This window comes from Orcinus orca, chromosome 19 (genome assembly GCF_937001465.1).
Source record: "Orcinus orca chromosome 19, mOrcOrc1.1, whole genome shotgun sequence".
NCBI lineage: Eukaryota > Metazoa > Chordata > Mammalia > Artiodactyla > Delphinidae > Orcinus > Orcinus orca.
Genome location: NC_064577.1, coordinates 7,760,802 through 7,786,106, shown reverse-complemented (window position 1 = coordinate 7,786,106; position 25,305 = coordinate 7,760,802). Strand labels below are relative to the sequence as shown.

General features: G+C 57.5%; 2 protein-coding genes across 4 annotated transcripts; both read right to left on the bottom strand.

Annotated features, from left to right (window-relative positions):
- Positions 1-5,912: 5,912 nt before the first annotated feature.
- On the bottom strand, positions 5,913-13,381 carry SERPINF2 (serpin family F member 2). The gene is made up of 10 exons (XM_033423273.2): positions 12,923-13,381; positions 11,700-11,775; positions 11,518-11,556; positions 11,335-11,397; positions 10,848-11,049; positions 10,248-10,391; positions 9,898-10,101; positions 9,314-9,456; positions 7,629-7,833; positions 5,913-6,999 (listed from the first exon to the last, which is right to left on the bottom strand). The coding sequence occupies exons 1-10, from the start codon at positions 13,108-13,110 to the stop codon at positions 6,587-6,589; spliced, it is 1,677 nt and encodes a 558-aa protein (XP_033279164.2). The 5' UTR covers positions 13,111-13,381; the 3' UTR covers positions 5,913-6,586.
- Positions 13,382-13,897: 516 nt separating this feature from the next.
- Positions 13,898-24,979, bottom strand: WDR81 (WD repeat domain 81). Of its 3 annotated transcripts, XM_004267059.4 has the most exons (10): positions 21,051-24,979; positions 20,198-20,305; positions 19,765-19,955; positions 19,461-19,651; positions 19,048-19,213; positions 18,804-18,969; positions 17,428-18,117; positions 16,659-16,804; positions 16,191-16,370; positions 13,898-15,135 (listed from the first exon to the last, which is right to left on the bottom strand). In XM_004267059.4, exons 1-10 carry the CDS (start codon positions 24,724-24,726, stop codon positions 14,815-14,817), a joined length of 5,835 nt encoding a protein of 1,944 aa, XP_004267107.1. In that variant the 5' UTR covers positions 24,727-24,979; the 3' UTR covers positions 13,898-14,814. The 3 variants fall into 3 exon arrangements, 2 of the variants coding, with proteins under 2 accessions (XP_004267107.1, XP_033279163.1); XR_007473300.1 differs by lacking the exon at positions 13,898-15,135 and having other exon boundaries at positions 16,232-16,370; positions 17,414-18,117; positions 21,051-24,975; XM_033423272.2 differs by lacking the exons at positions 13,898-15,135; positions 16,191-16,370 and having other exon boundaries at positions 16,646-16,804; positions 17,414-18,117; positions 21,051-24,975.
- Positions 24,980-25,305: the final 326 nt, after the last annotated feature.

The following is a 25,305-nucleotide window of genomic DNA, read 5'->3' as shown; positions in this document are numbered from 1 at the left end:
TAGTTGCGGCATGTGGGATCTAGTTCCCTGACCAGGGATCAAACCCAGGCCCCCTACATTGGGAGCTCGGAGTCTTAGCCACTGGACCACCAGGGAAGTCTCCAGAATTCAATCCATTCAACCAAAAATTGAAGACCTCCACTCAGAGTACTCACTAGGTACACAGAGAAGGAGTACATAGATGACTGAGACTCAGTGCCCACCCTTCAGAAGCTCACTGGCTAATAACAGAAGATGACGTGAGGACAGATCGTATACTTCGGCACATTCTGTGATAGCAGTCTCTACAGCCATGCCATCCAATATGGTAGCCACTAACCACATGTGGCCATGGAGCAATTGAAATGTGGCCAGTGTGAGTTGTGATCTGCTATAAGTATAAAGTACACGCTAGATTTTGAATATTTAGTATGAAAAAGAATGTGAACTATCTCAATAATTTTGACCCTGATTACATATATTAGGTTGAATAAATATATTGTTAAAATTAATTTCACCTATTTCTTTTTTAATGTGGCTGCTAGGAAATCTTAAATTACATATGCTGTTTGCATTGTATTTCTACTGGACAGCACTGCTCTATAGGGTATCATGGAAGCACAGCTGGAATATATGAATCTAAGCTGAGTCTTGAATAAGAATGAGCTAAGCATAGAAAGGTGGGAAGGCGTTACTATCCTGTGGACAATTTAAAACTGGATCCCTGTCTCACACCAGGCACAAAGATTAGCTGTAGGTGCATTAGAGGTTTAAATGTTTCTGAAAAACAATTTCTGTTTTCGCAGAACCTTTTTTTTAACATTTTTATTTTTTAATTTTTTTATTGAGTATAGTTGATTTACAATGTTGTATTAGTTTCTGCTGTACAGCAAAGTAAATCAGTTACACATATACATACACCCACTCTTTTTTAAATGCCTTCCCCATATAGGTCATTAGAGAGTACTGAATAGAGTTCCCTGTGCTATACAGTAGGTCCTTATTTTTTATCTATTTTATATATGGTAGTGTGTATATGTCAATCCCAATCTCCCAATTTATCCCTCGCCCCCTCTCCCCCCTGGTAACCATAAGATTGTTTTCTACATCTGTGACTCTATTTCTGTTTTGTAAATAAGTTCATTTGTACCACTTTTTTAGATTCCACATATAAGCGATATCATATTTGTCTTTGTCTGACTTACTTCACTCAGTATGAAAATCTCTAGGTCCATCCATGTTGCTGCAAATGGCACTATTTCATTCTTTTTTATGGCTGTGTAATAGTCCATTGCATATATGTACCACATCTTCTTTATCCACTCCCCTGTCGATAGACATTTAGGTTGCTTCCATGTCCTGGCTATTGTAAATAGTGCTGCAATGAATATTGGAATAATAATTATTCTATATATAATAATAATAATAATTATTATTATTATGTTCAACTTATGGTTTTCTCTGGATATATGCCCAGGAGTGCGGTTGCTGGCTCATACAGTAGCTCTATTTTTAGTTTTTTAAGGAACCTCCATACTGTTCTCCATAGTAGCTGTACCAGTTTACATTCCCACCAACAGTGCAGGAGGGGTCCCTGCAGAACCTTTTTAATGACTTTTTATTTAAATTATTCACTTATTTTTGAATAGGTATTTCTTAAATATGGTTCAAAACTCAAAAGCAACTAAAGATATACAGTGAATAACTCCTTTTCACTCTGATCCCCAGTCACCTGATTCCACTCCCTGGAGACGGCTGATGTTAATCTCTTTCATATGTATCCTTTCAGAGATCATTTTAATGGCTTAAACAACAAATGCAAACACAGATACACAACAGGAAAAAATGTAAATATTTTAGAAAAATGTATAGATGGATTTATCTGTGATCTCTCAGTAGGAAAGTTTTTTTAGACAAGACACCAAAAAAAGCACAAATTATAAAAGATTGATAAATTAGGCACTAAAATCAAAAACTTGTTTTCATGAACAGATACCATAAAACAAAATGAAAAGACAAGCCTCACACTAAGAGAAAATATTTGTAACACAGATAACTGACAAAAAAAGATTACTAACTATAATATAGAAAGAACTACAAATCAATTTTTTAAAAAAAAAAGAAGAAAACAATGCAACAGAAAAAGAGGCCCAGGTAATTCACAGATGAAGACTCCTGAGTGGCCAATAACTTTATGAAAAGATGTTTTTCACCCGTAATCAGGAGAATGCAGATTAAATACTTTGATAAGTGTATTTCACACTCATCAAATGGGCAAAATCGAAACATCTGACAATACCAAGTATTGGTGAGCATGTGGATGGCCAGGATCCCTTAGGCCCTCCTTATAGGAACCTAAATTGTTGCAACCCCTTTGAAGAACAGTCTGGCAACAAATAGCAAGGTTGTGCATAACCTTATGTGGCAGCCCTGGCAGTGAAAGAGGGAAAACCCAAACCCACAACTCAGCAATTCCACTCCTAAACATGTGAGCTGAAAAGACTCTGCACACGTGCACAAGGATGTAGCAAGAATGTTACAGCAGCACTGTGTAGTGGCAAAAAAAAAAGAAAGAAAGAAAACTCCCTCAATGTCCAGCAACGGGAGATTAGATAAGGGGTGAAAAAAAAAAAAAAGCCTACAGCTATGAGAAATACTAAAGGGAAGCCACTTAACACAGATTCATCTCACAATATAGAGTGATGCCAAGTTGCAGGATGATACATTTGTGGAAGGTTTAAAAACACACAGAATGATACTATTAATATATACCACTCAGGGATTAAAACTCATGTGGTGAAAGTAAAAGAAATGCATGAAAATAATAAAAAAAACAAATTCAGGATGATGGTTTTGGGGGAAGGGGAAGGATTGAGGAAGGGAATGTAGGACTATCACTATATTGAGAATATTTTTTAAGCTGGACAGTGGCCCTATACGATTTATTATACCCTTTTGTATGTCCTAATTATTTATAATAACTTATAAAGAAAGAAGATTTCTCTTTCTTCCGAGTAGCGTGAAAGCAGTGTGTCCCACGCCTGCCAAAGGAGAGGGCCTGCACTGGTGCTTTTCAAGGACTAGGCTCCTGCAGGTAGCCCCTCTCCTGCCTAATCAATGTAATCCTTCTCTGAAGGACCATTCACGGCTTTTAAACAGCATCTGCTACTCCCTTCTTTAAGGACTCTTCCTTTATTGCCGCATCCCCTAAAGCTACCGTCCATTTCTCCACCCTCCCTCCCAGACATGCGGGGAAGAGCTATTTACTCGTAGCGCCTTTCCTTCCTCACTCTCCAACTTGCTTCTGTGCCCAGTTCTCCTTTGAAATTGCTGTCGCCAAGTTCACGGGTGACGTCTGCGTTGACCACCAAATGGACATCTCTGCCCTCGCCAGCAGACGCCAAACCGTCCCTCCTTGAAACCCTGACTCTCCATACCCTCTCATTTTTCTCGCACCTCAAAAGCCCCATCTTTTCCATCTTCCTTGCTGGCTTCTGCGACACCTTTTTTTCTGTCTCCATCTACATCTCCTCTTAGGTGATTTCTGCCAGTTCCATAACTTTCAGTGCATCTGTGAGCTCCCAAATATACACTTCCAGCCCAATTTGACATAGCCACATGGATGCCCAGCATGTAAGAGGAACATACAATTCATCATCCAAACACTTCTAAGCACAAAAGCGGGTGCTGTGAATTAAGCTGGAACCACAGACATAACTCAAACCATCCCAGGGAAGACTGGGACATATGGTCACCCTATATTAGTGTGGCATTTCAGTCATGTTCAAAATGGAAATCTCCAATCAAAAAATCTGCCATCCTAAAATCTCCAGTCCTAAAATCTGTCCCTCACTCTGATTCCCATCTCAGTAAAACCCGTTTTTCTCAACACAAAAATCCAGGGATTTGAATGATAAGCCCCACCATCCTTAACTCTTTCCTCTCCCTCATCTGCCATACAGTCTATGCACAAATTCTATAACGTCTACCTGCAAAATATACCTGAAGTCTGACCACATTCCTGCATTTCCAGAGCCGGCAGCCTGGGCCAAGCCACCCATGTCTCTTGCCTGCTAACCAGCCTCCCTCCTCCTGCATTTGTGCCTCTAAGTCTGTTCTCCTCACAGAAGCCAAATGAGCCTGTCAGAGCTTACCTCAGACCATGGTGCCCCTCAGTTAAAGCCTTCCACAGGGACTTCCCTGGTGGCACAGTGGTTAAGACTTCATGCTCCCAATGCAGGGGGCCAGGGTTCGATCCCTGGTCAGGGAACTAGATCCCACATGCATGCCGCAACTAAGAGTTCACCTGCTGCAACTAAGGAGCCCGCCTGCCACGACTAAGACCCCGTGCAACTAAACAAATAAATTAAAAAAAAAAAAAAGCCTTCCACAGTGAATGAATAATTTCCATCCCCAACGACACGGATGAATCTCACGAACAGGAGGTTGAATGAAAGAAGCCAGGCACAAGGGAGGACAGAATGCACGATTCCTTTACATAAAGTTCAAAACCAGAAAAAACTAGTCTGTTATCAGAAGCCAGGAGAGTGAGTACTGTTCGTTGATCTGAGTACTGGTTTCACAGGGGTACTTGGTTCGTGAAACAAATTCATTATGCTTAGGTACATTTATGACTTGTGTACTTGGCATACTATATACTTCAACCCCCAATTTTAACTTGTTTATTGTCTAGACCACTCTACCACCAGATTTAGGCTCTGGGGGGTAGAGGTCTTGTTGGCTTTTTCATCGCTGCAGCCCCAGAACCTGGGGAGCTGCTGGGCACACAGAAAGCACTTGACTAGTATTTACGGGGCGGAGGATGCAGTTAAGGCAGCCAGACCGGCAGCACGGAGAACCCGGGAGGCGACAGCAGTGACCCTCGGGAGTGATGGCTAGATCCAAACTGTGGCTAGAGCCCAAATGGAGAGGAAGAGAGAGCTGAGAAAAACTCAGGAGGTAAATTAAGCTGGTGGGCTTGCTGATTTAACTTTCCAGTTATCGCTTACCTCTCCTAAGATAACAACAACAGTGGCCTTAAATCCCTCAGTGGTCTGCCCTCAGTTCCTCTCTGATTCCTTCCTACATCTCCCCCCTCCCCCCTTCCACTCCAGCCCCACGGATCTCCTGATCATCCTGAACCTTTTGAGCAGCTCCCACTCCTCTGCCCAGGACACTCTTCCCCAGGATGTCCCCATAGTACCCACCCTTGCCTCCTTCTAGTCTCTGCTCCAAAAGTCACCTCCTCAGGGAGGCCTTCCTTGCTTTACTTCTCACCAGAGCTCTCACCACCCTCTGACATGCCATGTATTTCACTGTTGATTTACTTCCCATCTCCACACACTGCTGGTTTGTAAGAAGCAAGATCCCAACCTAGGGACTTGCTCTTAACCACCGCACTACAGGGCCGCAGGTGGCTGCCGCCACATGGACACCCTATACTCACAGACAAGGGCTGCCCCCAGCTCTGTGCCAAGGTGCCCCCAATTGCTTCCCCCAAATCCTCAGGCGCTGACAGCCTCCATCTGGAGCCGGTGCTCCCGGCAGCCTCCCCGCCCCCGTCTGGCGGGCGCCAGCTCCAGGCAGAAGGGCTGGCGTGTAATTAGAAACTCCTCAAGCTCCCTAATTGCCAGTTCTTCTCCCAAACCAGGAGGCTGGTGCTATTCTGAGCCGCCTTTGTTGCCGGATGCCTGAGGTCCGTAGAGAGGAACAGGCTGAGAGCAGAGCCAGGCTGGCAAGGGGGTGGCCCTGGGCAGGGCTGGTGAAGTCAGAGGGACGGCACGGTGGAGAAGGGCTGGCGAGCGACCAGAGGCCAAACGTGGCACAGAGAGGGCTGCTGCTCCTGGGGGCCCAGCCCGTGGCCTCCTCCCGCCTTCCTCCAGCCCCCCTGCTCCCACCCACACCCCAAACAGTGACCTCACAGCAGACACGCCCATTCATTCTTTATTCAGATGGCATAAAAATCACTACAAAAACTTTACAAAAGAGCCTTCGGGAGCTAACACCCCCCACCCCTCAGCCACTGAGACACCGGGCAGGGGGGACAGAGGGGAGAGGAAAAAAGGGGAGTCCTGGCAGTGTTGGTACCTCCGAGGACCAGCGGGGAGACTGAGGCCACGGGGTGGTCTGGAGGCTGCTGGGCCTTGGGCAGCTCAGGGCAGAGGCTCGACCTCCACCCACATGTTTAATCCCACAACAGTGCTCGGCACCCCCGGGCCACCCCATCTCCCCAGCCAGGTGTCCACTCCTCCCCGGCCCTCCCTCTCTGGTAAACAGGCGTGGAGGCGACCCAGCCAATTTAGGGAATAACCTACCTACCTTCCTGACAAAAATGAATCCACAGCTGCCCTTCCGCCCAAGCCCCAGACGAGGACACCCTCTGAACCCCTTTGGATCAAGGCCCACGGTTCCCCGATGCCTGCCCTCCTCCCAGCGCCGCCCCTCCCCAAACCCCCCAAGAGGAGAAGAGAGACTGGCTCCCCTCCTCCCCTCTGCCAGACCGCGCCCCAGGCCCCCGCCCGCAATCCCACAAAGCTGTTTGGAAAGAGTCACATGAGTTGAGAGGCTGGTCCAAGCAGGGCCTCGGGCTGCTGGCGGCCACAGCCCCTCACTTGGGGCTGCTAGGTTGGGGGTAATCCTCCTCCGAGGGGGGCGCAAGTTTTAAGTCAGGGCCGAACGGCTTGTCTCCGCGGGGGAAGCCTTTCTGGTGCTGGAAAAAGTCCCTGTTGTCAGGGGAGTCCTGCTGCTCCTTGAGCTCCGGCTGTGCGCCAGGATTGGGGTTCCTCACGCTGCCCACAAAGAGGGGCAGGCTCGTGCTGTCCTCGAGGATGAAGAAGAGGAAGGGGCGGTTCACGCTGAAGGAGGAGAGGGACATGCGGGACATGGCCGTGCTGGTTGTCGCGGCCGCCTCCACGCCGGCCTCTCTGAGCTCCAGCGTGGACTGGTGCTGCACGCTGGACACCACCAGGCTCTGATCTGAGATCCCGCGCAGGTCCGGGGCCTGGAACAGTTCCTGCAGGCCTGCCCAGGCCAGGAGATGGCTGGTCAGAGCTGCCTTCTGCCCCACACGCTGCATGGACCTGCCTGGGAGGGTGTCTGGCATCCCGGCCAGGGAGCACCTTGAACCCACAGACTGCCGGTTAACTCCTAGTTAACCTGCACGTATCAGCTTAAAGGTTCCTTCCTCCGGGAAGCCTTCCCTGAGCCCCTGCCCCGAAGTCCAGACAGATGCCTTTTCAATAGTTCCCTGGGTGGACTAGAGAGCAGCCCTCTGTCTTATCACTTAACGCTGAATTGTAAGTACCTGATTCCTCCTCTGCCGACCCCCGTGAGACTCAGCTCTTTGTACGTGGTGGGCTCCTCGTGCCTCTCGCAGGAGAGCCAGCGAGGCTCACATGCCACCCCTGGCTCTCCACCCAGGATTCTCTGCGGTGCTCAGTCTTGGGCAGAGCAGGTCCTCATTCCCTTGCCCCACCCCCTGCCCAGGACAGAGAGTCCGAGGGTGCATATCAAACCCTCTCACCTCCCTAAGCCCCAGAAAAGGCCAGGACGCAAGTCTAGCTCTGACTCAGGCCTGCCGGCTGGGGGGCTTCCTCCTCACCCACCCTGTCCAGCTGAGCCGGGAGCTGTCCCACGCCCGGCCTCCTTACCCAGCTGGCTGAGGATGGCCACCAGGTCCATTTGGTATTTCAGGTGCAGCTTAGGCAGCTGGACCGTGGTGGGCCTCTCCCGCAGCAAGGGCTGGTGCAGCACGCCCCAGCTCAGGCTAGCCAGCACCTGGGACGCGTTCCACTCAAAACGGGTGGGCACGACGACCACGAAGCTCATGTTGTTCTTAAAGGGGAAATGAGCCACCTACAGACAAGGCAAGGAGACGGCGTGAGGACCAGAGAGCACCCAGGCCGACGTGGGGACTGGGCCGGCATCGCTTAGGAGACACTCCATCCTTCACAGGTGTGTGCGGGGTCTCTCTGAGCCTCCGCTTCCTCACCCGTGGAGTAACACTACCTGCACACACTGCCGGCTGACATGTGACGGAAAGAGAGAAGCTTTTAAAGCTTCTGGCCGAGCGTGTGCACGTAGGCGGCGCTCACTCAGTAACCGGTAGTTTTCTCTCTCCTCCTCTGCTACCAGCTAGCCCGTGACTCAGGGTGAGGAACCCCCTATGTCCGCCTCTCACTTCCATGCGTACAATGGACCAGGTTGCCCTAGCAGAGGAGCCGCTTCCAAGGGTGGTACCCTATCCACTCCTCTCTCCTCCAACTGTGACTTTGCCTGGCTGTGTATCTATACTGTGATTTGGGGTGAGATTTCATGTGAACAGAGTTTCCGCAGCTAAAGAAGTGTGAAAACCACTGAGCTCCGTGGGCCCTAGTGGATGTCACTCCTCGGGCTCCAGGCAGAGCGCCCAGAGGGCAGGACCCCTGTGGCGGGAGGGGGAGTGCCAGTGTCTGGCTACCCGGGCCAGCACGCAGAGGGCGGGCGAGACAAGAGGAAGACCAAGGAGGGCCAAGGATGGAGACGGAAGGGTGAAGGAAGTGTGGGCAGGACACAGCCTGGCGGGAAGGGGCAGCAGGAATAGAACTGGTGGGGAGGCGAACCAGATGGGCCACGTGTCGGGGGAACCAGAGAGAAGCAGGGACACTGCTCCGAGGGCCTGCCTCACCCACAGCCCCTCTCAGAAGAGGCCTTGTGAAACTAACCAACACTGCGGTCTCAGCCACGGCCGACTGGCCCAGGGATCAGCCGCTTAGGCCAAGGGGACCGTGTTTAGGCTGGAAGCGAGGGAGGCTGCACCTGAGATAGCTTGACACAGCGCTCTCTCTAATCAGAATGTTCCATCAGGATGCTGACAGATCCTCCCTTCCAAGGAGCACCGTGTGAGAGCTCAGGTCGCATCTCCCAGGCTTCAGGGTGCTGAGGCCCTGTGCTGCCCCATGACCCATGGGTCCTTGTAATAAACCCCCATAACCAAAGATCACCTGGGACTCAACTCAGTGTCCCTTCGTCAGAGAAGGTTCCCTGACCCCTCTAGCTAAAATACCTTCCCCCCACTCTCTGAAATTAGCCTGTTGATTTACGTTTGCTCGTGCACTGTGTGTCTTCCCTCCCCAGAGCAGGGATCTTGTTTCCTTGTGCTCCACTAAACCCGCAGTGCCTGGAGCCTCAGTTTCCCTGGATGGGGGTACAGCGAGACCTTCCAGAGCCACCCGCCCCAGCGGCGTGACTGCAAGGAAGGTGCGGCACACCCCTGACCCCTGTGCCTGCCCCACAGGGGCCCATTCCCTTCTCCACCTCCCAGCACCCAAGCCCAGGCTGAGGAGTCAAGGGTGACCTGGATCTCAGGCTGCTCCAGCAGAAACCAGCGCAGCGGGTACGTGCGGGCTTGCATCATGTCCACCGGCACCGTGAACTGCTCGTCCAGGTGGAAAGTGTCTCTCCGCGTGAGATTCGGGTCGAACTTCCTCCTCCAGAAGCCTGAATCCAGCAGAGGGCAGGGGCCATATAGACTGGGACCAAGGTAGATTCTACTCCACCAGTCTCTTCCCCATCCCACCCAGAACCCATTTAAGGGATGAAAGGTGGAGGCTGGAGCACCAGGGGGTGCTGTGCCAGGTGATACACAGGTAATCTGAGGTCTGTTCCCTGGAGTGATTGTAGAACCTGGGCTTGCGTTCTCCCCTGCCCTGCCACGTTCCCAGGAACCTCCCCTGGGTCTTCTAAGACTCGGTTTCCTCCTAGGGAACTCTCTCCACGACAGCCCCATCCAGTTCCTGGGCCTCCGTCCTGCCACACCATTACCTGTCTCCTACCCTCCCGGCCCAGGCCTGGGGAGGAAGAGGGACCCTCAGAAAAAAGCGTGCCTACAGGGCAGGGGTAGGGTCTGCGGGCAGGGAGCCGAGAAGGGGAGGAGCACACCCTGGAAGTGGATGGCATTGAGGAGAAGCAACACTGTGTCATCTGGCAGATCTGAGAGGAAATCCTCAATCTTCCCCTCTGTGGCCTCCTTCACCCATTGGTTGATGTTTGCCAGGTCATCCCTCTTCCTTCCCGTCAGGCTCATGGGCTTTGCACCAAAGAGCTGTTCTGATTGTTCCAAGAAGTCCTTTTTGATGGGAAATCCTGCACAGAAGGGCCCACAGGCTGTTGCCAGCACTTGGGCCCCACAACCAGCTGTGCTCCGACTGGCTGCCTGAGTCCACACCCGTCTCCCTCACCCCTGTCCACCCCAGGGCACAACCTAGAGAGTGTCTGCCACCAGCACCTACCTTTCTGCAGGTACATTCTGGCAGCCAATCGGAAAGCCCCAGGGCCCAGGTCCTGGCAGAGGCGGCTGAGCAGGTGGGGGAGGCAGGGCCCTGAGTCCACGTGCAGCACCTGCTGCAGCCTCTGCAGCGTTTGGTTCTGAGCACCTGGAGGGGACACAGCAGCTGTGGCCCTTCCCGCCCCCACTGCCCTCTCCCATCCCTCTTGAATACCTACAGTGAGCATGCCCACGAGACCGCGCGTTCTCCTCCCATATCCTGAACTGGTCTGAGGGACAGGACTCCCAAGTTTACTTTCATCTCTGTTGCTGCCAATCTGGGCAACCTCACCCTATGGCCTTCCCTCTCTGGGGAAGGTCCCACAGTGAGACCCTCCAGTCCAACGAAGACATTGTACCTATCATATTCTTGCACAAAAATCACCAGAAGCACATCCTGGGCCCAATCCCTGGGATTCTCACTCACAGAGACTGGAGTCTGCATTTTTACCAAACATCCAAGTGACCCTGATGGAGGAAGCACCTGCTCGTAAACTCTGGGGTAGGTAATGAGTTCCTACTGGCCTCCCAGCTCTGCTGGTCTGGACAGGTGCTCCCATAGTACCTAGTGCCAGGTGAGACAGTGCCAGGGCCACACTCAGAGGCGACAGGATCAGGTTGGGCCTGGTGGAGTTTTGGGCCACCAGGGAGAAGAGGTCTCTGGTGAAGGCCATCATGGCCTGGGCCAGCCTGCGGGTCTGCTCCGGGTTTGGGGACCCCTCGCAGTCTCCTGGGGCCTTCTTTGGGGCAGTCTGGCCACCAGGCTCCTGCAGGGACAGATTAGGGGTCAGTGGGGTCAAGGGGTCAGCTCCAGGTTCTGTGTTGAAGATCTCCTTCAAAGCCCCTGTGCTGGGGACAGCAGGGCCTTGTCCCAGTCCAGACATGGGCAATGGCATTCAGGGGACTAGGTCCCTTCCTCCGGTTCCTCCCACCCTCTCCCTTCAGGCCTCAGCCTCACTGCCACCCTCAGGCCCCGCCCACTTCCTTGCCCCTGCCGATGGCCCTCCTCCCTCAGGCCCCGCCCACTCTTCCCCAGCCCCACCTGGTTGTACCTGGTTGCCCAACTTGAGGAGGGAAAGTGGGGGTAGCTTCTGCTGGGTCTGCCCGCTCATCAGCTGAAGAAAGGAGGAAGCAGATGGAGAGCAACCCTTACCACAGGTCTCCCCACCCTTCACCAGCCACAGGCGAGGCCCCCTGGGGCCTTCCTCCCTGCCGTGCCTCTCTCTCCCCAGTACCTGCAGGCCCAAGGGCTCCATGGTGCTCACAGGAGAGAACTGTTGAGAAAGGAACGAGGAGAGGCGAGGGAACCCCTAAAGCCAAGACCTCCCTCGACCCTGCCCCCCTCCTCTTTCCCCGGGACCCCTGGCGTCTCCCGTAGCCGCCTCCCCGCCCCACCCAGACCGCGGCCCAGGCTCACCGCTGAGCAGGGGCTTTGCAGGCAGGACAAGCTGAGCACAAGGACAAGCTCAGGCAGCCAGAGCAGCGCCATGTTCCTGTGCGGGATGGGAAGCCTCCGTTCCTTCCTCGCGCCCACACCCGCCGTGGAATCCCACCCTCACGCTCACGGGCAGCCGAAGTCCTGAGCCGTCACCAAGGAGGGGACAGCGACAGCGGCAGCACACGCACCCAAAGCACAGCCCTCTGAGCGGTGAATTGCTTGAACTCCCCCGAGTTGCTTTTTCCCCTTTGCGTTTTCTGATTGTTCACTTTTCATGCACTGAAAATGTTTTTGTTCATAGGGGGAAAATATTACCCAAACAAAAACATGTCCCCATTCTTCAAGGCCTGGTGGTGTGAGTCAGACCTGGGTTTGAATCCAGGCTGTGCCTCTTGGCAGAGGACGTAGGACATCCCCCTTAACGCCTCTGGGCTTTGCCTCATCTTGTAAAATGGTGGCGAAAGTCCCTACCTCTACCCACGTGTATCATGGAGACCAACCTAAGTCAGTCTTCGTGAGCCCTGACTACACGGCCTGGCACTCAGCAATGGCTGCTGTCAGTCCAGCCCAAGGGCCCTCTTGTGGGAGGCGCCTGCCCTGAAGCCTCCTCCGTACTGAGGCTTCCACCCCGGAGCTCCTATCCAACTGGCTGTCCATCAGCCCACCTTTTCTGGCTGGTCTGCTCTTGCCCACAAGGGTGGACGGGACTGTGGTCTCAGCAGGGGTGGTGGGCTGGGCCAGAGACTGGCCTTGTTGACCCAACAGCAGAGCCCAATGAATGACTCTGGCCAGAGCCACCTTTGGACTTACGGAAAACACAGGACCTGGCCCTCTCTCTGCCCCAGGCTGGCTCCGGGAAGCCAGGCTGGCGGGTGCGGATGGGCAGGTCTTGGTCCGGCCTCGGAGCAGGTCTCACACACACCCATCCCGCCCCCATCTCAAGCATCCTTCTATCACCCCTGGCCCCATCCGCATCCCACACAAGGACCCTTGGCCAGGGCCCTGATCTCCCACCTGGGCTTTTGAATCTTCCTGGCAAGAAAAGGCTTCCAGGCTTTCATTTCCCAGAGGGACTCCCCCCAGAACCTCCACCTTGGTTCCTCATCACCCCAGGAGGCGGAGAAGTGACAGGTCTCCTGAATAAACTCAGCCCAGACCCCCTCGGCAAGGCGGGCAGCTCCAGGCCAAGCCACCCATCTTACCTCGGCAGGCTCCTCGCCGCTGCACACGATGTCCCTCTGGCCCCACTTGGGTGCTCCCCACGCTGTGCCCGGGTTCCAGCCAGCCCGGCTGAGCCCTCCCCTGCCACCAGGACCTTTGCTCTCAGCCAACCCCTGTTCCAATTGCTTTCTCTTCTGGTAAACATTGACCTGCACATCCGGTTAAACATTGATATTAGGACCAAAAACCCCTTTCCCGCCAAGGCATCTAATACTGGGACAGCTACCTGGAACCCCCGTAGATGTGGGTCCCACTTAAGCCCGGAGAAAGGAGGTTCAGGAGACGGTCGATGAGGTTGTCCTCAGCCGGAGGGCAGATCCAGGAAGGACAGGGGCCTTCCAGCGACCCCGTGAAGTGAGAGGTTATCCCTGTCTTAGTCAGGCACAGAGAAGCTGTGTGACCTGCCCAAGGACACAGAGCTGGGCTCAGAGTTACATCCAGGTTCCTAGTTCCAATGTCCTTTCCTCTCCCCCATAACTGCCTCCCCCTCCCAAGAGGAGGGAAGCGGAAGCTGCAAGAGACGACGCAGGAACCCAGGATAGGATGCCCATCCTCAACGCTCACATGCCCAGGCTCCTGGTCGGATGCCTCCAGCCTGGATCCAGATGGCGGGGGTGGGGAGAGGAAAGATGCGGAGGGACACAGCCTCTCCCAGCACCCTACTTCATCGGGAGCAATACCTCCTTACCCTCCTCAAGGGTGAGGGTTCTGGAAACTGGCCTGGGGCTGCACGAACCAGAAGCCCTGTACCCAGTACCGCCTGAAGGACAGTGATCGGGCTGCCTCCGCACCTCCTCACCCTCTCCTCGCTGTCCCGGAAGCTGCAGGGTCTCAATTTTTCCCCACCCTGGCACCGTCGTCAGGAAAAGCCTCACTCAGGGACCTCCCTGGTGGTCCAGGGGTTGGGGCTCCGCGCTCCCACTGCACGGCCGAAAAAAAAGAGAAGCCTCACTCGGTTCCACGGCTCTTCCAAAGAATTTATTGATCATATTTACATCTATTGCAAATAGTGAGAAAGCAGCAGAGGCCCAGCCCCAGACCTCATCTCTGCTCCAGAACGTGAGGACCCGGGGATGCCTGGGTCTTCCTGTCCCCTGGGGGAGGGAGACCTGAGATGCAGAGATGACCCTTCTTGCCCCTTCTTTCAGGGTCTTGGACCTGCTCCCCCAGGGACTCTGGACCCAAGGGCTGTCTCATCAACTCAAGGCACAAACACTGTGGTGACGGGTGGGCAGGCAAGGCATGGGGTCGCTCCTGGCAGGCACCACCGGGCCCAGTCCATCTTCTCGCCTTTGGTCCTGCCCTCTTTCTTCCCCTACTGGTCCCACACTGGGCAGGGCCTGGCTGGGAGGACACTTAAACCACTGCCCAAGGCCCCTAACTCCTGGACCATGGCCAGCCCTTAGATGCTGGAGTCCAAGCACCATCAGTGTCCTGGACTGTGGTGGCATCCCGGTCCTTGCAGGACAGGGGCAGAGAGAGCCCAGCAAGGGGTGCTGTGGCTGGAGACTGGCTAGGCAGGGAGAGTCTCCCTTCCCCTTCCCAGAGCTTCCTGTCCCCATGTGGATGCAGAGGGTGGAGCTGGGGAGAAGAGAGGGCAGCAATGCCTTCCCCAGGCTCTCGCTCTTGCTTCCTGCTGGCTCGGTGGGGCAGCATCGCCCCAAGCCATGAACGAGATCCCTTCTGGCAGCCTCAGTGGCTCTGGGGGTTCAGGAGCCCAGACCTCCAGGCCACCTTAGCTGGCAGGCCATGTGGGTACCCAGGGCATGGGGCCTGAGGCTTGCCAGGAGGGATGCTGCTGGGGAAACAAAGGTGAGGGATGGACTCCCGGAGGACGTGTGCCCACCTCCGCCTGGCCAGCTCTTGCCTCGGACTATGCCAGGAGGCGGATGACCCCGTTGTCTGAGCCCAGCAGGAGGTGGCGTTTGGTGGGCAGCAAGGCCAGGCTGGTGAGCGTGCCACGGAAGTTCTCGGAGCTGAGCTTGGTGGTGGCCTGGGAAGGCGGCTCAAGCAGGGAGCAGACGCCAATCTTGTTGGCCACGGTGCCAGTTACCACCTCGCTGCCGTACAAGTCGAAGGTGTGGATAGGGTCGGAGGTGGACTTGTAGTGATGCGTGGGCTTCTGCTCGAGCTCCTTCCAGACAGTCAAGGAGTGGTCAGAGGAGGAGCTGACCAGGACGCTGCCCTCCACCGCCTGCCCGGGGAGAGCAGAGCCTCAGCAGGGCCCAGGGTCTTCCTGTTTCCTCCCACAGGATCTCCCAGGAGGACAGGGTGTCCTGAGCCGGGGACAGGCTGCCACCCTCCCACGTTATATCAACGTTAGCTAACAGGAATATATTAAGTGTCATCAACCTAGTCATCATTATAATTTGGGCACTTACTATGTCAAGCATTGTATTAGGTACATTACACGTCTTACCGTGGTTAATCTTCATAACAACTCTATGAGGAAGGTGTTGTCATTGTTCCCATTTTACAGAGGAAAACACTAAGGCTCAGGAAAGTTAAGTAATCATACAAGGTCACAGAACCAAAAAGTGGCAGAGCCAGGATTGACACCCAGGCTGACCCTAGAGACCTCCTGATGCTTTCTTGGAAAGTCAGAATTTAGAGGCACCCAGAACCCAGGATCCCCTGGGGGGCCCTGGAGGGAACCAGGGGCTGCCTGCCCCCAGCAGTGGCAGTGCATGTCCCCTCGTTGCCGCTTAGGATGGGGAGGGAGTCCCAGTTGCCTGGAAAAACCCTCCCACAAAGAGCCCTGTTCCTCCCCTCCTGCACCTCCCTGAGCAGTTCCCTGAGGTCTGCGATTGAAAATGGGCTGGGGGTGGAGGTGGGGGCAGGATTCCCATGCCCGATCCGCCCCTGCCCGCACCGGGACAGCCCAGCTGGGGGCATGGACTCTGCTCAGTGGTCTGGGGGCAGTAAACAGCCTCCCAGCTGAGCTTTATTTAACCTGACTGGGTCATGGACAGGGCCCGACCCCTGATCCTCCAAGTAAGACAAATATGGACAAGGGTTACTCATTAGAACATCACCAGGAAGCAGCAGGGTCAGCTCGGCCCCCCGGTTCCACCCAGCGGCCAGCCTCCTGCCGAGGCCCCCATGGTGCAGCTGGCTCCTGACCCTCCCTGCCCACCAGTCCTCGGGCAGGTATAAGCGAGGTCAGCTGGAGCCTGTCCTGGGTGGGCTCTAAGCAGAGGTGACGGCTGGAGCACTCAGCCAGGAGGGGAAGGGAACCTGGTCTGTCACCTTGATCTGCAGGATGTCCCCTTCATGGGCAGGCCAGCCACGCAGAACCAGGCCCGTACGGGTGTCCAGGAGCACCATGAAGCCCGAGGAGAAGCCGGCCACCACACTCCGGCCGCTGGGGCTGACAGCCAGGGAGCGGACAAGCCCAGGGTTCAGCCCGCTGCTCAGGCGGAACTCATGCTGTGGGCAGAGGAAGACAAGCTGAGGCGCCACAGCCTGCTCCAACCCGCATCTCCCCGAGGTCCAGTTCATCCCCCAACCCACACAGCTGGAAGGCCTGAGCCTCGTCCCCCATCAAGGGGGGGCTCCCCAAATCCCAGAGCCAGAGCCCCATCCCCCACCCCCCAGGGTTTGCTGCTGCAGATGATCTGTCACCAAAGAGAAACTCTGCCCTGGCCTCCTCTCTTCAGGGGTCTCTCCTCCCTGCCAGGCACCCAGGCCAGGGCTCAGGGAACAGGATGCCCTGACCTGCAGGCCAGGCTTCCGGCAGTCTACAAAGCGCAGGGTCGAGTCAGAGCTGGCCATGGTGATGCTGGTGTGGGGGGCGGGCATGACAGCCACAGCGGTCAGGGGCACCCGGCTGTCCGACGGCTCTACCATGCGAAGGGTCTTCCCTGGGAAGGAAAGGCACGGTGGATCTGGGTCCCGGCCACTGACGGAAGAGCCCCGACTCCTCCTATCCCCCCAACCCACCCCGTACCTGCCTCCCATATCCCAGGAAACCTCAGTAGATGCTGCGAAAGATGTTTCTTGACCCTCCCACCTTCCTACTTCCGTGGCCAAGCCAGGCCCCTCTCTTCACACAGCACCCTCGCCGAAAGCTACCTCCCCACCACCTACCTCAATGCTACTCTACCTCCTTAACCCCTGCTCTTTAACCTTATTTCTGCCTACAATAATGACAAAATATGTGAGCAACTGTTTACCAACCAGGTACTACGTGCTCCACGTTAAGCTAAACCCCTATGCATTATCCTCTAAAGCAGCTGTTCTGATTCCCATTTTGCAGATAGGAAAACTGATACTTCGAGCAGCAGAGTGACTTGCTCAAGGTCACTCAGCAAGTAAGTTGGCAGAGCCGATTCAAACTTGGGTATGACGGATTCTGAGTCTTAGATGCTCCTCTCTGTGGCCTCACCAGGTCACCCTCAACCACATACCATTATACCCCAACCCACCACCCTTGGTGGAGTACAGGACAGCAGCAACAGAACAGGCCTCACCTGGGCCCGCTCACCTGTGAAGGGGTCCCAGACGTGCACAGCCCCGTCACAGCTCACCACACACTGCGGGGCCTCAAGCTGGCCCACAAAGAAGACACTCTTGCGGTGCTGGGCATAGACGAGGCGTGAGGCTGTCTCACTGGTGCCGTCCCCAGAGTTGTAGAGGGGCCAGAGGCGCACGGTGCGGTCCTTGCTGCCACTCAGGAAGAAGTCCTCGCTGCTCAGGGGCACCACACACTTGACGGCCCCTGAGTGGCCGGGGAAGCTCTGCAGGCGGATCTGGTGGAAGTGAAAGTGGGCATCCTGCTGGTTCACGCCGATCTCGTACTGCCAGTGCGCCAGCCAGTTCCCACTCAGGCCGTGCACGCTCCGTGGCAGCTTCCGCTTCAGCACGTTGTCCTCGCTCTGGCTGCTGAGGTCCCCGCCACCCACCCCGGAGATGGGGCCCAGCGGGCCGGGGCTCTCAGGCTGGGAGTCATCGGGGATCTGGATGCGGTTCCCGACCAGGACGCTCCCAAAGGTCCCCGAGTGGCCGTCGTCCTGGGGGCAGCCCCCACCCTGGGGGTCCCACTCAGGGCCAGTGCTGGGCGCGGTGGGCTCCACACTGGCAGGGCTGCGATGGCTTGGGCTCATGCTCTCCAGATACAGCCCCGCCAGCTCCCCCACCAGCTCGTGGTTGGGGACGATCTTCCGGATGATGTCACCTGGATGGGAGCGGGAGAGGTCCTGAGATTAGGGGAGATGGCAAGTGACTGCCATCACCCACCCACGGGCTTGGGAACCACAGAAGGCAGGCCAGGTACTGTCTGTGCAACTCTAAGCAAGTAACTCTTCCATCTCTGAGCCTGTTTCCTCCCCAGGAAAACGTGGATTCATTCCTTCAGTATGGACACGTGAGCATCTTCCACATGTGCTGCGTGCCATGCTGGGCAGCAGAAACAGAACGGTGAACAAGACAGGTCATGCTCTCCCTCCCACAGGCTAGATTTCAGTGGTGGGATGACAACGTACCTGACCAGCACTGTTCATCCTATTCAGGGCGATGACACACATAGACTCTTGGCACAGGGCCCGGCCTATATGGGAAGTTACGTGAACAGTGGGCTGCTAATTCCTCTCAGATGGCTGCTAAGACGTCAGTCCGGCAGCCTGACTGCCCTGCCTGCCCCAGGCACAGGCCAGGCTGCTCCTGTGCCTCCTTGCTGGCCAAAGCTCAATCCCTGTTTATACGTCACCGGGACTCAGGGGCCTAAGGCCAAACCCCTTTGCTCTGACCCAGAGAACTGTGTTTAACACCCACTCCTGACTCTAGGGGCTGGGGGAGCATGGGGCCCTCCCAGGGGAAGAGTTGTAGCCACAGAGGCTGGGAGGGGACGTGATGGGCCAGTACCCAACAGGCAGGAGAAGGGCACGTAGATCGTATACGCCATCTCCAAGGTGAACACCTTCTGCAGCTCGTCCAGAAGGGTGGGGTCCACCAGCCGCAGCTGCCCATCGGAGAAGGCCACCTTTGGCAGCTGGCCCTCACTGCGGCCCACGGACTCCAGCTTCAGATCCTGTGGGCAGGAAGCCCAGGGAGTCAGCGGAGGCCACGGCCCCTGGCCAGCCCACCCCAGCCAGGTAGGTCTGCCCACCTGGTGCCGAAGCTCGTGCAGCTGAGAGAAGATTTGAAAGAAGGTGGCCACGGGCTCGCTCAGGTGCTGCTGGACCATCTCCTGTCCGATGCGCAGGCAGATGAGGGCGATGAGGCTAATGGTTTTCATACACAGGACAGTCCGGGCCTGGGCTCCACTTGGGAACCTGGAAATAGAGCTTATAAGCTCCAGCCCCCACTGCCTCTGCAGGGCTTTCCCAGATCTATCCAAAGCCGTAAACGAAAGGAGCTATAAGACCAACTGGTCCAGACCAGGTGAGGAAACGAAGGCACAGACAGGTGTGGCTTGCTCAGGGTCACCCGGCTGGGATGAAAACCAGCACTCCTGACGCCCCGCGCCCCAGGTCGCCCCCCAGCCGGGCTGCTCCCCTGTGGGGTGGTGCAGGGCCCTACCCCGTGACGAGGGAAGTGAGGAAGCTGAGCACGGGCAGCAAGACCTCGTGGCTGATACGGGGCAGGATGTCCATGAGGGTGGTGTCTGAGAGGTACACGATGATCTTCTGGGTCAGAGTCACCGCTGCCAGCAGCCCCGCCTCCTTGCGGCTGTTCAGTCGACTGGGGCCTGAGGTACTACCCGGGGCCACCTAGGGCCACAGAGCAGATGAGGGCCAGGTTGCCTCACAGACCGCCGGGAACCCAGAGAGGTCCTGGGTCGGCCCTCAGCCGCCCAGACCCCGGCTGCCAAACGGTGACTGACCAGGTAGCTGATGTAGGGCAGGTACTGGTAGGTGAGGACGGGCTCCCCGTACAGGTGGGCGACGTGGAGGAGGCAGCTGAGCACGGGCCCCGATACTATATCGCCCAGTACTGGTCTCTTCTGGTAGATGTTGCCCACGTTCAGCGGGGGGCTCTCGCCACTGCTCACGGTGAACTGCTGCTGGGTGGGCCCTGTCAAGGAAGGGCCACAGCTAGTGGAGGGCAGGGGGGAGGTGGGCCTTCAGGGACCGCAGTGGCCACTCCTGCTCACTCTAGCTTGGGGTCTCCCCGTGCCTCACCCAAGGAAGGAAGGAGCTTACAGACTGGGACCCAGGACCGGGCCAGGAGGTGGTCCGAGGTGAAAGTGGGAAGGATCCGCTACAGGGGGCCGAAGAGGCGCAAAGGGCTGGAGGAAGCCCCATCCCCGGCCTTACCCACATAACACGACGTCAGCAGGCGGAGCAGGTTCCGGGCCACGTGGCGAGAGGCCACGGTGGGGCCGAGCTTGGCGGACAGCCAGCGGACCATCTTGCAGGCCGTATCTGCAGGGCGGGGGCAGGCCCTGAGCTCATCAGATAACGGCGGCTCACTACTCCCCAACCCCACCCCACGGACCCCGCCTAGCCGACGCGGACTCCAACTGTGCCCAGGAGCCCAGCCAGCGCCTGGCCACCCCACGCCACCACCCTCCCTTTAGCAGCAGCAGAGCTGGCCTGTGGGAGTCTGGCTTTGGGGCTGCTCCAGGCACCTCTACTCGGGCATACCCTGCAGGAGGGTGACCCTTTCAGTGAATCTCCCCCAGCTCCGAAATGAGGCCCTGGCTACCATCCCCTCTGGCCTCTTCCCCTTCCGCTTCTCTTCACTCTCTCAGTCTAACCACACTGGCCTTTCACAGATTCTTTAATGGAACCACGACAGCCTCAGAGCCTCGCACAGGCTGTTCCCTCTGCCTGGAACGCTCTTCCCACCGCAGAGCCTGCCATTTTTGTCCAGCTACCTCCTCCTCGTTGAACCCCAGCAGGCCCTACTTCCAAGGAAGCCTTCTTTGACCCCTGAAAATGAGATCTAAGCCCATGTTATATTCCCTCGTGGTAGCCAGCCATTGTTGTTTGTAGCACTAACAGAACTCGTGCTTACGGAAGACTGCCTGCAGCACGGACGTGAGCTCCAGCAGGGCAGGCCCATGGCTCTGCTGCGTGTGGATCTGCTTGACCCACTGCTTGGCACAGGGCAGGGGCTCCGCACACGATGAGTGTTAGACCGACACCTCCAGGCCTGAGAACTCACCAAGAAGGATCTTCTGCTCTTTGCCCTCCGACTGCTCGGTCAGTGGTTCCTCTTCTTCCTCCCCGTCAGCCCCGCCGTCACCGGCCACGACCGTATCCATGGACAGCACCGTGTTGGACAGCGTGAGCTCAGACGCCTCGGGGACCTCATCCTGCTCCCCCTCCCCCTCCCCCTCGTCCAACACCACACAGCCCTCCTCCTCCTCCTCTTCCTCCTCGGAGCCCTCGCTTTGCTTCAAGTCCTGGCTGCTGTCACCCGACCTGAGGCTGCTCTTGTCCACCGGGGCGCCCCCCTCGTCTGTCACCCGCTCCTCGCCCAGGGATGTCTCGCTGCTGCTGCTCTTGTCACTCAGCCGGCCCAGGCTCACAGCCTCAGCCTCCTGGGGCTGAGGGGACTCGGCCACGTAGAGCCCGGCCTGGAAGTCCTCTGTCTCGGGGAGGTCGGCCTGGTCGTGGAAGCTGACGCCAGATGTGTAGTCCAGGAGCCCCAGGCCCGAGGCGGCAGCAGGCTCCCCGTCCATCTGGATCTCCTCCCCAAAGGCACAGGAGCTAGGCCTGGCCCCCGGGAGCCCACTTTCCTCATCCTCTGCAGCCCCCGCCAGGCCCTTGCTTTCTTCCTGGGAGGCCTCCACACCCGCCAGCACCTGCAGGACGTGGGGCAGCAGGTGGACGAGAAAGGCCTGCAGGCCCAGCCGCACCATCAGCTGGGCCACAAAACAGTCGGTGTACAGGTAGAAACGCCCGTGTAGCCGGCAGGGGCTCTCGTAGGCACCAATGAGAGGCTTCAGTAGGTACCTGTTAGCATTTTTGGGGCCCAGTGCCTTGGCAACAGGTTCAAATAGGTACCAGGCCGTATACACGGCTGTGTGCTCCTCAGACATGAGCGACAGCACAAAAGGCAGCAAGATCTCCAGGCCCTCGGGGGTGATGTCACCCAAAACGGCACCCAGTTGCTGCCACAGAGCAAAGACCAGCTCCCGCCCCTGGGCCTCGTCCTCCACGCGCCTCGCCTGGTACAAGAGGATGAACTTGTGCAGCGCGGGGAAGTACGAAGGGAAGGGAACCACGGAGCTGAAGGGGCTGAGGAGCTGGGCCGGGCAGGGCGGGGGCAACCCCTGGGAGACGGGCCTGTACTCGAACAGCGGGTCCAGCTTGCCCCTCCCTGCAACCACGGGGCCTTGACGGCCACTGAGCTGCAGGAGCGTGTCCAGCACGGGCTGCAGAGACACAGGGACCTCTTTGGGATGGCGTGTGCAGAGCCCCCGAACAGCCTCGAAGCGTACCCACAAAGGCGCATCAGGCGGCAGCGTCCGGACCCTGGTGGCAAAAACCATCTCAGCCAACAGGACGCCCAGCGCCTGCATGTCCCGATGGAAGAGGTCCCGCAGCAGCACGGCGCGCTGGACCTGGGGCTGCGGAGGCACCTCCAAGCGGCCCCCCAGGCCTTTGGTCAAGAAGTTGCCCAGTTTCTCCACCTCTTCCAGAGCCTGCAGAGGACCGAAGCCCTCCGGAAGAAGAATCTTGCCCTCCTCACCTTCCCCGGGGTCTACCCCAGCAGCTTTGTTCCGGCGGCCTGGTCGAGAGGTTGAGGCCCCCGAGAAAGGCAGGAGGCCTGGAGGGGCGTGACTAGAAGAGGAGGAGGAGGAGGGGCCCAGCTGGTCACCTGCCTTCCCAGTGAGGGAGATGGAATCCAGAGCTTCTGTGGCCTGCTCCAAGTCATCCTCCCCCACCACGGGCATGTCCCTGGCCCAGGCAGCCTCACGGGGAGCGGCCTCCAAAACCGGCCTGCCCGTTCCATTCGCGAGCTGTGCTGGGAAGTCCTCCCGGCCTGTGCTCTCCTGGATGGTCTGGAACAACAGCCTGGGGATGAGTGGAGGCTCAGGGGCAAGAGCAGGGGCCCCGGCCAGGCGCCGGGGGTGCGGCTGGTCAAAGAGCTGCACCACGCCGTAGCTGGTCAGGTGCGTGTGGGCGTCCACCAGGTGCAGACACACATTCTTCTCCTTCACGGCCTCCTTGCCCTGGAGTTTGTAGCCAAAGGTGAGGTCAATCCAGTGGTGTAGGTCCTGGGACACCTCTCGGCTCTCCAGCAGCGCCCGGTGGGCAGCCACGAACTCCTGGCTGGAGCTGCACCAGGCCGGCACGTCCAGGTCAGGCATGTCAGGGTGGATGGAGCAGAAGATGGAGGGATCGGTGTAGAACTCGGGGATGCACTCATCAGGTGTCCAGCTCTGCATACGCTCCATGCTTGCAGGATACTCATGGGGCTCCCACTGCGCCCGCACGTGTCCACAGAGCACCGACCGGGGTGTGCGCCGAGCCTTGTACACATAGTATGTGATGTCAGAAAGCACGTCAGAGATGTGGTGAGGAACGTGCGGTGGCTCCCCGCCCCCCGCGCCACCTGCCACAAACGCCTGCCGCGTCATCTCATACGTGAAGTCCAGCTGTTTATCCCCCTTGTTGAGGCGGAACTTGGACTTGCGCAGGTCTCGGAAGCGCCCCCGGGGCGTGGTGAAGTCCACCACCCAGGGCAGCACTGGGTGGTAGTTGGGGTCCCCCTGCCGCCGACCTGCCAACCGATTCAGCTGCATGAGGTAGTGGAAGTTGCTGATGCGGCCATGGACCCAGTCTAGCACGAGGTCCCTAAGTTCCTCCTGGCAGGTGGGACACCCAGGTCCCCCTCCTCCCTCCTCTCCAGGCTCAAGGCCTGCCCCCTTTCTTGCTGCAGAGATCTCCTCATTCTCATCCTCTCTGAGCTTCTCGTAAGCACTCAGGTCCAGCCGTAGCTCACTGCAAAGCTTCTCATCTACAGCGATGTGGTGCAAGGATAGGGCCCCGCAGGCCAGTCCCTGGCGGTGACAGGCGTCCATGGCCCTCAGCACGCGGAAGAGAATGAAGAGCACCTTGGCTTGGCTGTTGGCCAGCTTGGCAGGGCTGAAGGCGACCACATCGTGCAGGCAGAACTGCACGTAGGGGTGCACCACATACAACATCTCTGGTGACTCCAACAGCGCCTCAGCTCTCAGAAGACTGGGAGAGGCAGGGTTGCCCCGAGGAGGACAGGGGCCATCTCTGGCATGTGATGGGCACTGGGAAGCTTCGCCCACTGGCAGGAAGGGGCAACCATAGACCCTCTGTAGAGCTTGTCGTACTGAGTCCAGGGCAGGGACAGCTGCAGGGGCAGGACTGTGACTATAGGGCTGCCCATAAGTGTGATATGCGTGGCGCCACAGGTTGCGATAATTCTGGGCAGCCACATCCTGCATGAAGCGAGTGAGGGTCTCTGGGCTGCCGGACCCCTCCTCAAAAGGCAGGGAGCCCAGGGGGTAAGAGAGCCTCTGTTTCCGCAGCCCGTGGACCTCCACTCGCGTCCAACCGGGCGGCAGCCTCTGCACGGAGCGTTGCAGGAGAGTTCTGACTTCCGCTTCGCCCAGGCCTTCAGCGCGGGGACACGGTCCCGGGGGCAGCCGGCGCTCGCGGAGGCTGGCCAGCCAGCGCGCAGGCACTAGGGCCACCACGTGGGTGCCCCCCGGGGCTGGAGCCAGCTGCCGGGCATCGATGTTCAGGTCTCTCTCCACGCTCCGGAGCAGCTCCTCCATGTCGGGGCTCGGGGGCGGTGACCAGCCCTCGGCCTCGGTGGTAAGAGCGACTTCCCGCCCCCTGCTCCCCAGGGCCATCCCCTCCTGGCCGCCTGGGGGCGGCGCGGGGCTGAGCCCGGCCACGGCCCTCCTCGCCACAGCTTCCGGAGTGCCGAGCCGGGTGTGTGGGGATGGGAGAGGGACAGGGGCTGGGGCGGAGGAGGCGGGGGTGGGCCGGGGACAGAGGGGGCGCGGGGGCGCACTTACCCCTCAGCAAGGTCCTGCACTCCGGGAGCGGCAGGGCGGGGGATGCGGGGCGCCACCGCCGGGCTCCACCGTGACGGGTCAGCTGACGCTGCTCACGTGATCGCCCCGGCACGGAAACAACCGCACGTGGCTCGACTGGTCCGGGGGACCCCGCCTCCCGCCCGCGCCACTGCCCGGCCGGCCTCGGCGCCCTCCCTCCCAGCGCTCTGCTGGGCCCGGTGGCGGCTTCGCTTCCTCGGGGTGAAAGGGGCAGGAGAGGGGGATGCTGAGCGACCCACGGGATTTCCCCTCCCCTCCCTACTTCCTCCTTCATGTGCTGGGTCGCGGACCTAGGGAGGCTTTCCCTAGAGATGGCGGACTTTAAGTGGCTGACCATCCCTGCCACCACCCCACCTCCCTCTGGTTTTACAG

Excerpts from the sequence above, each read along its gene's own strand:
- SERPINF2 (XM_033423273.2), bottom strand. The coding sequence starts at position 13,110 with ATGTTTAACCGGATGTGCAGGTCAATGTTTACCAGAAGAGAAAGCAAT. Across the intron at positions 11,776-12,922 it reads GCGGCGAGGAGCCTGCCGAG|GAACATGGCGCTGCTCTGGC; the intron begins GTAAGATGGGTG and ends CATCCCGCACAG. Across the intron at positions 9,457-9,897 it reads CAATGCCATCCACTTCCAGG|GCTTCTGGAGGAGGAAGTTC; the intron begins GTGTGCTCCTCC and ends TGCTGGATTCAG.
- WDR81 (XM_004267059.4), bottom strand. The coding sequence starts at position 24,726 with ATGGCCCTGGGGAGCAGGGGGCGGGAAGTCGCTCTTACCACCGAGGCC. Across the intron at positions 19,652-19,764 it reads TGCCCTACATCAGCTACCTG|GTGGCCCCGGGTAGTACCTC; the intron begins GTCAGTCACCGT and ends CTGTGGCCCTAG. Across the intron at positions 16,371-16,658 it reads GCCGGAAGCCTGGCCTGCAG|CATGAGTTCCGCCTGAGCAG; the intron begins GTCAGGGCATCC and ends CTCTGCCCACAG.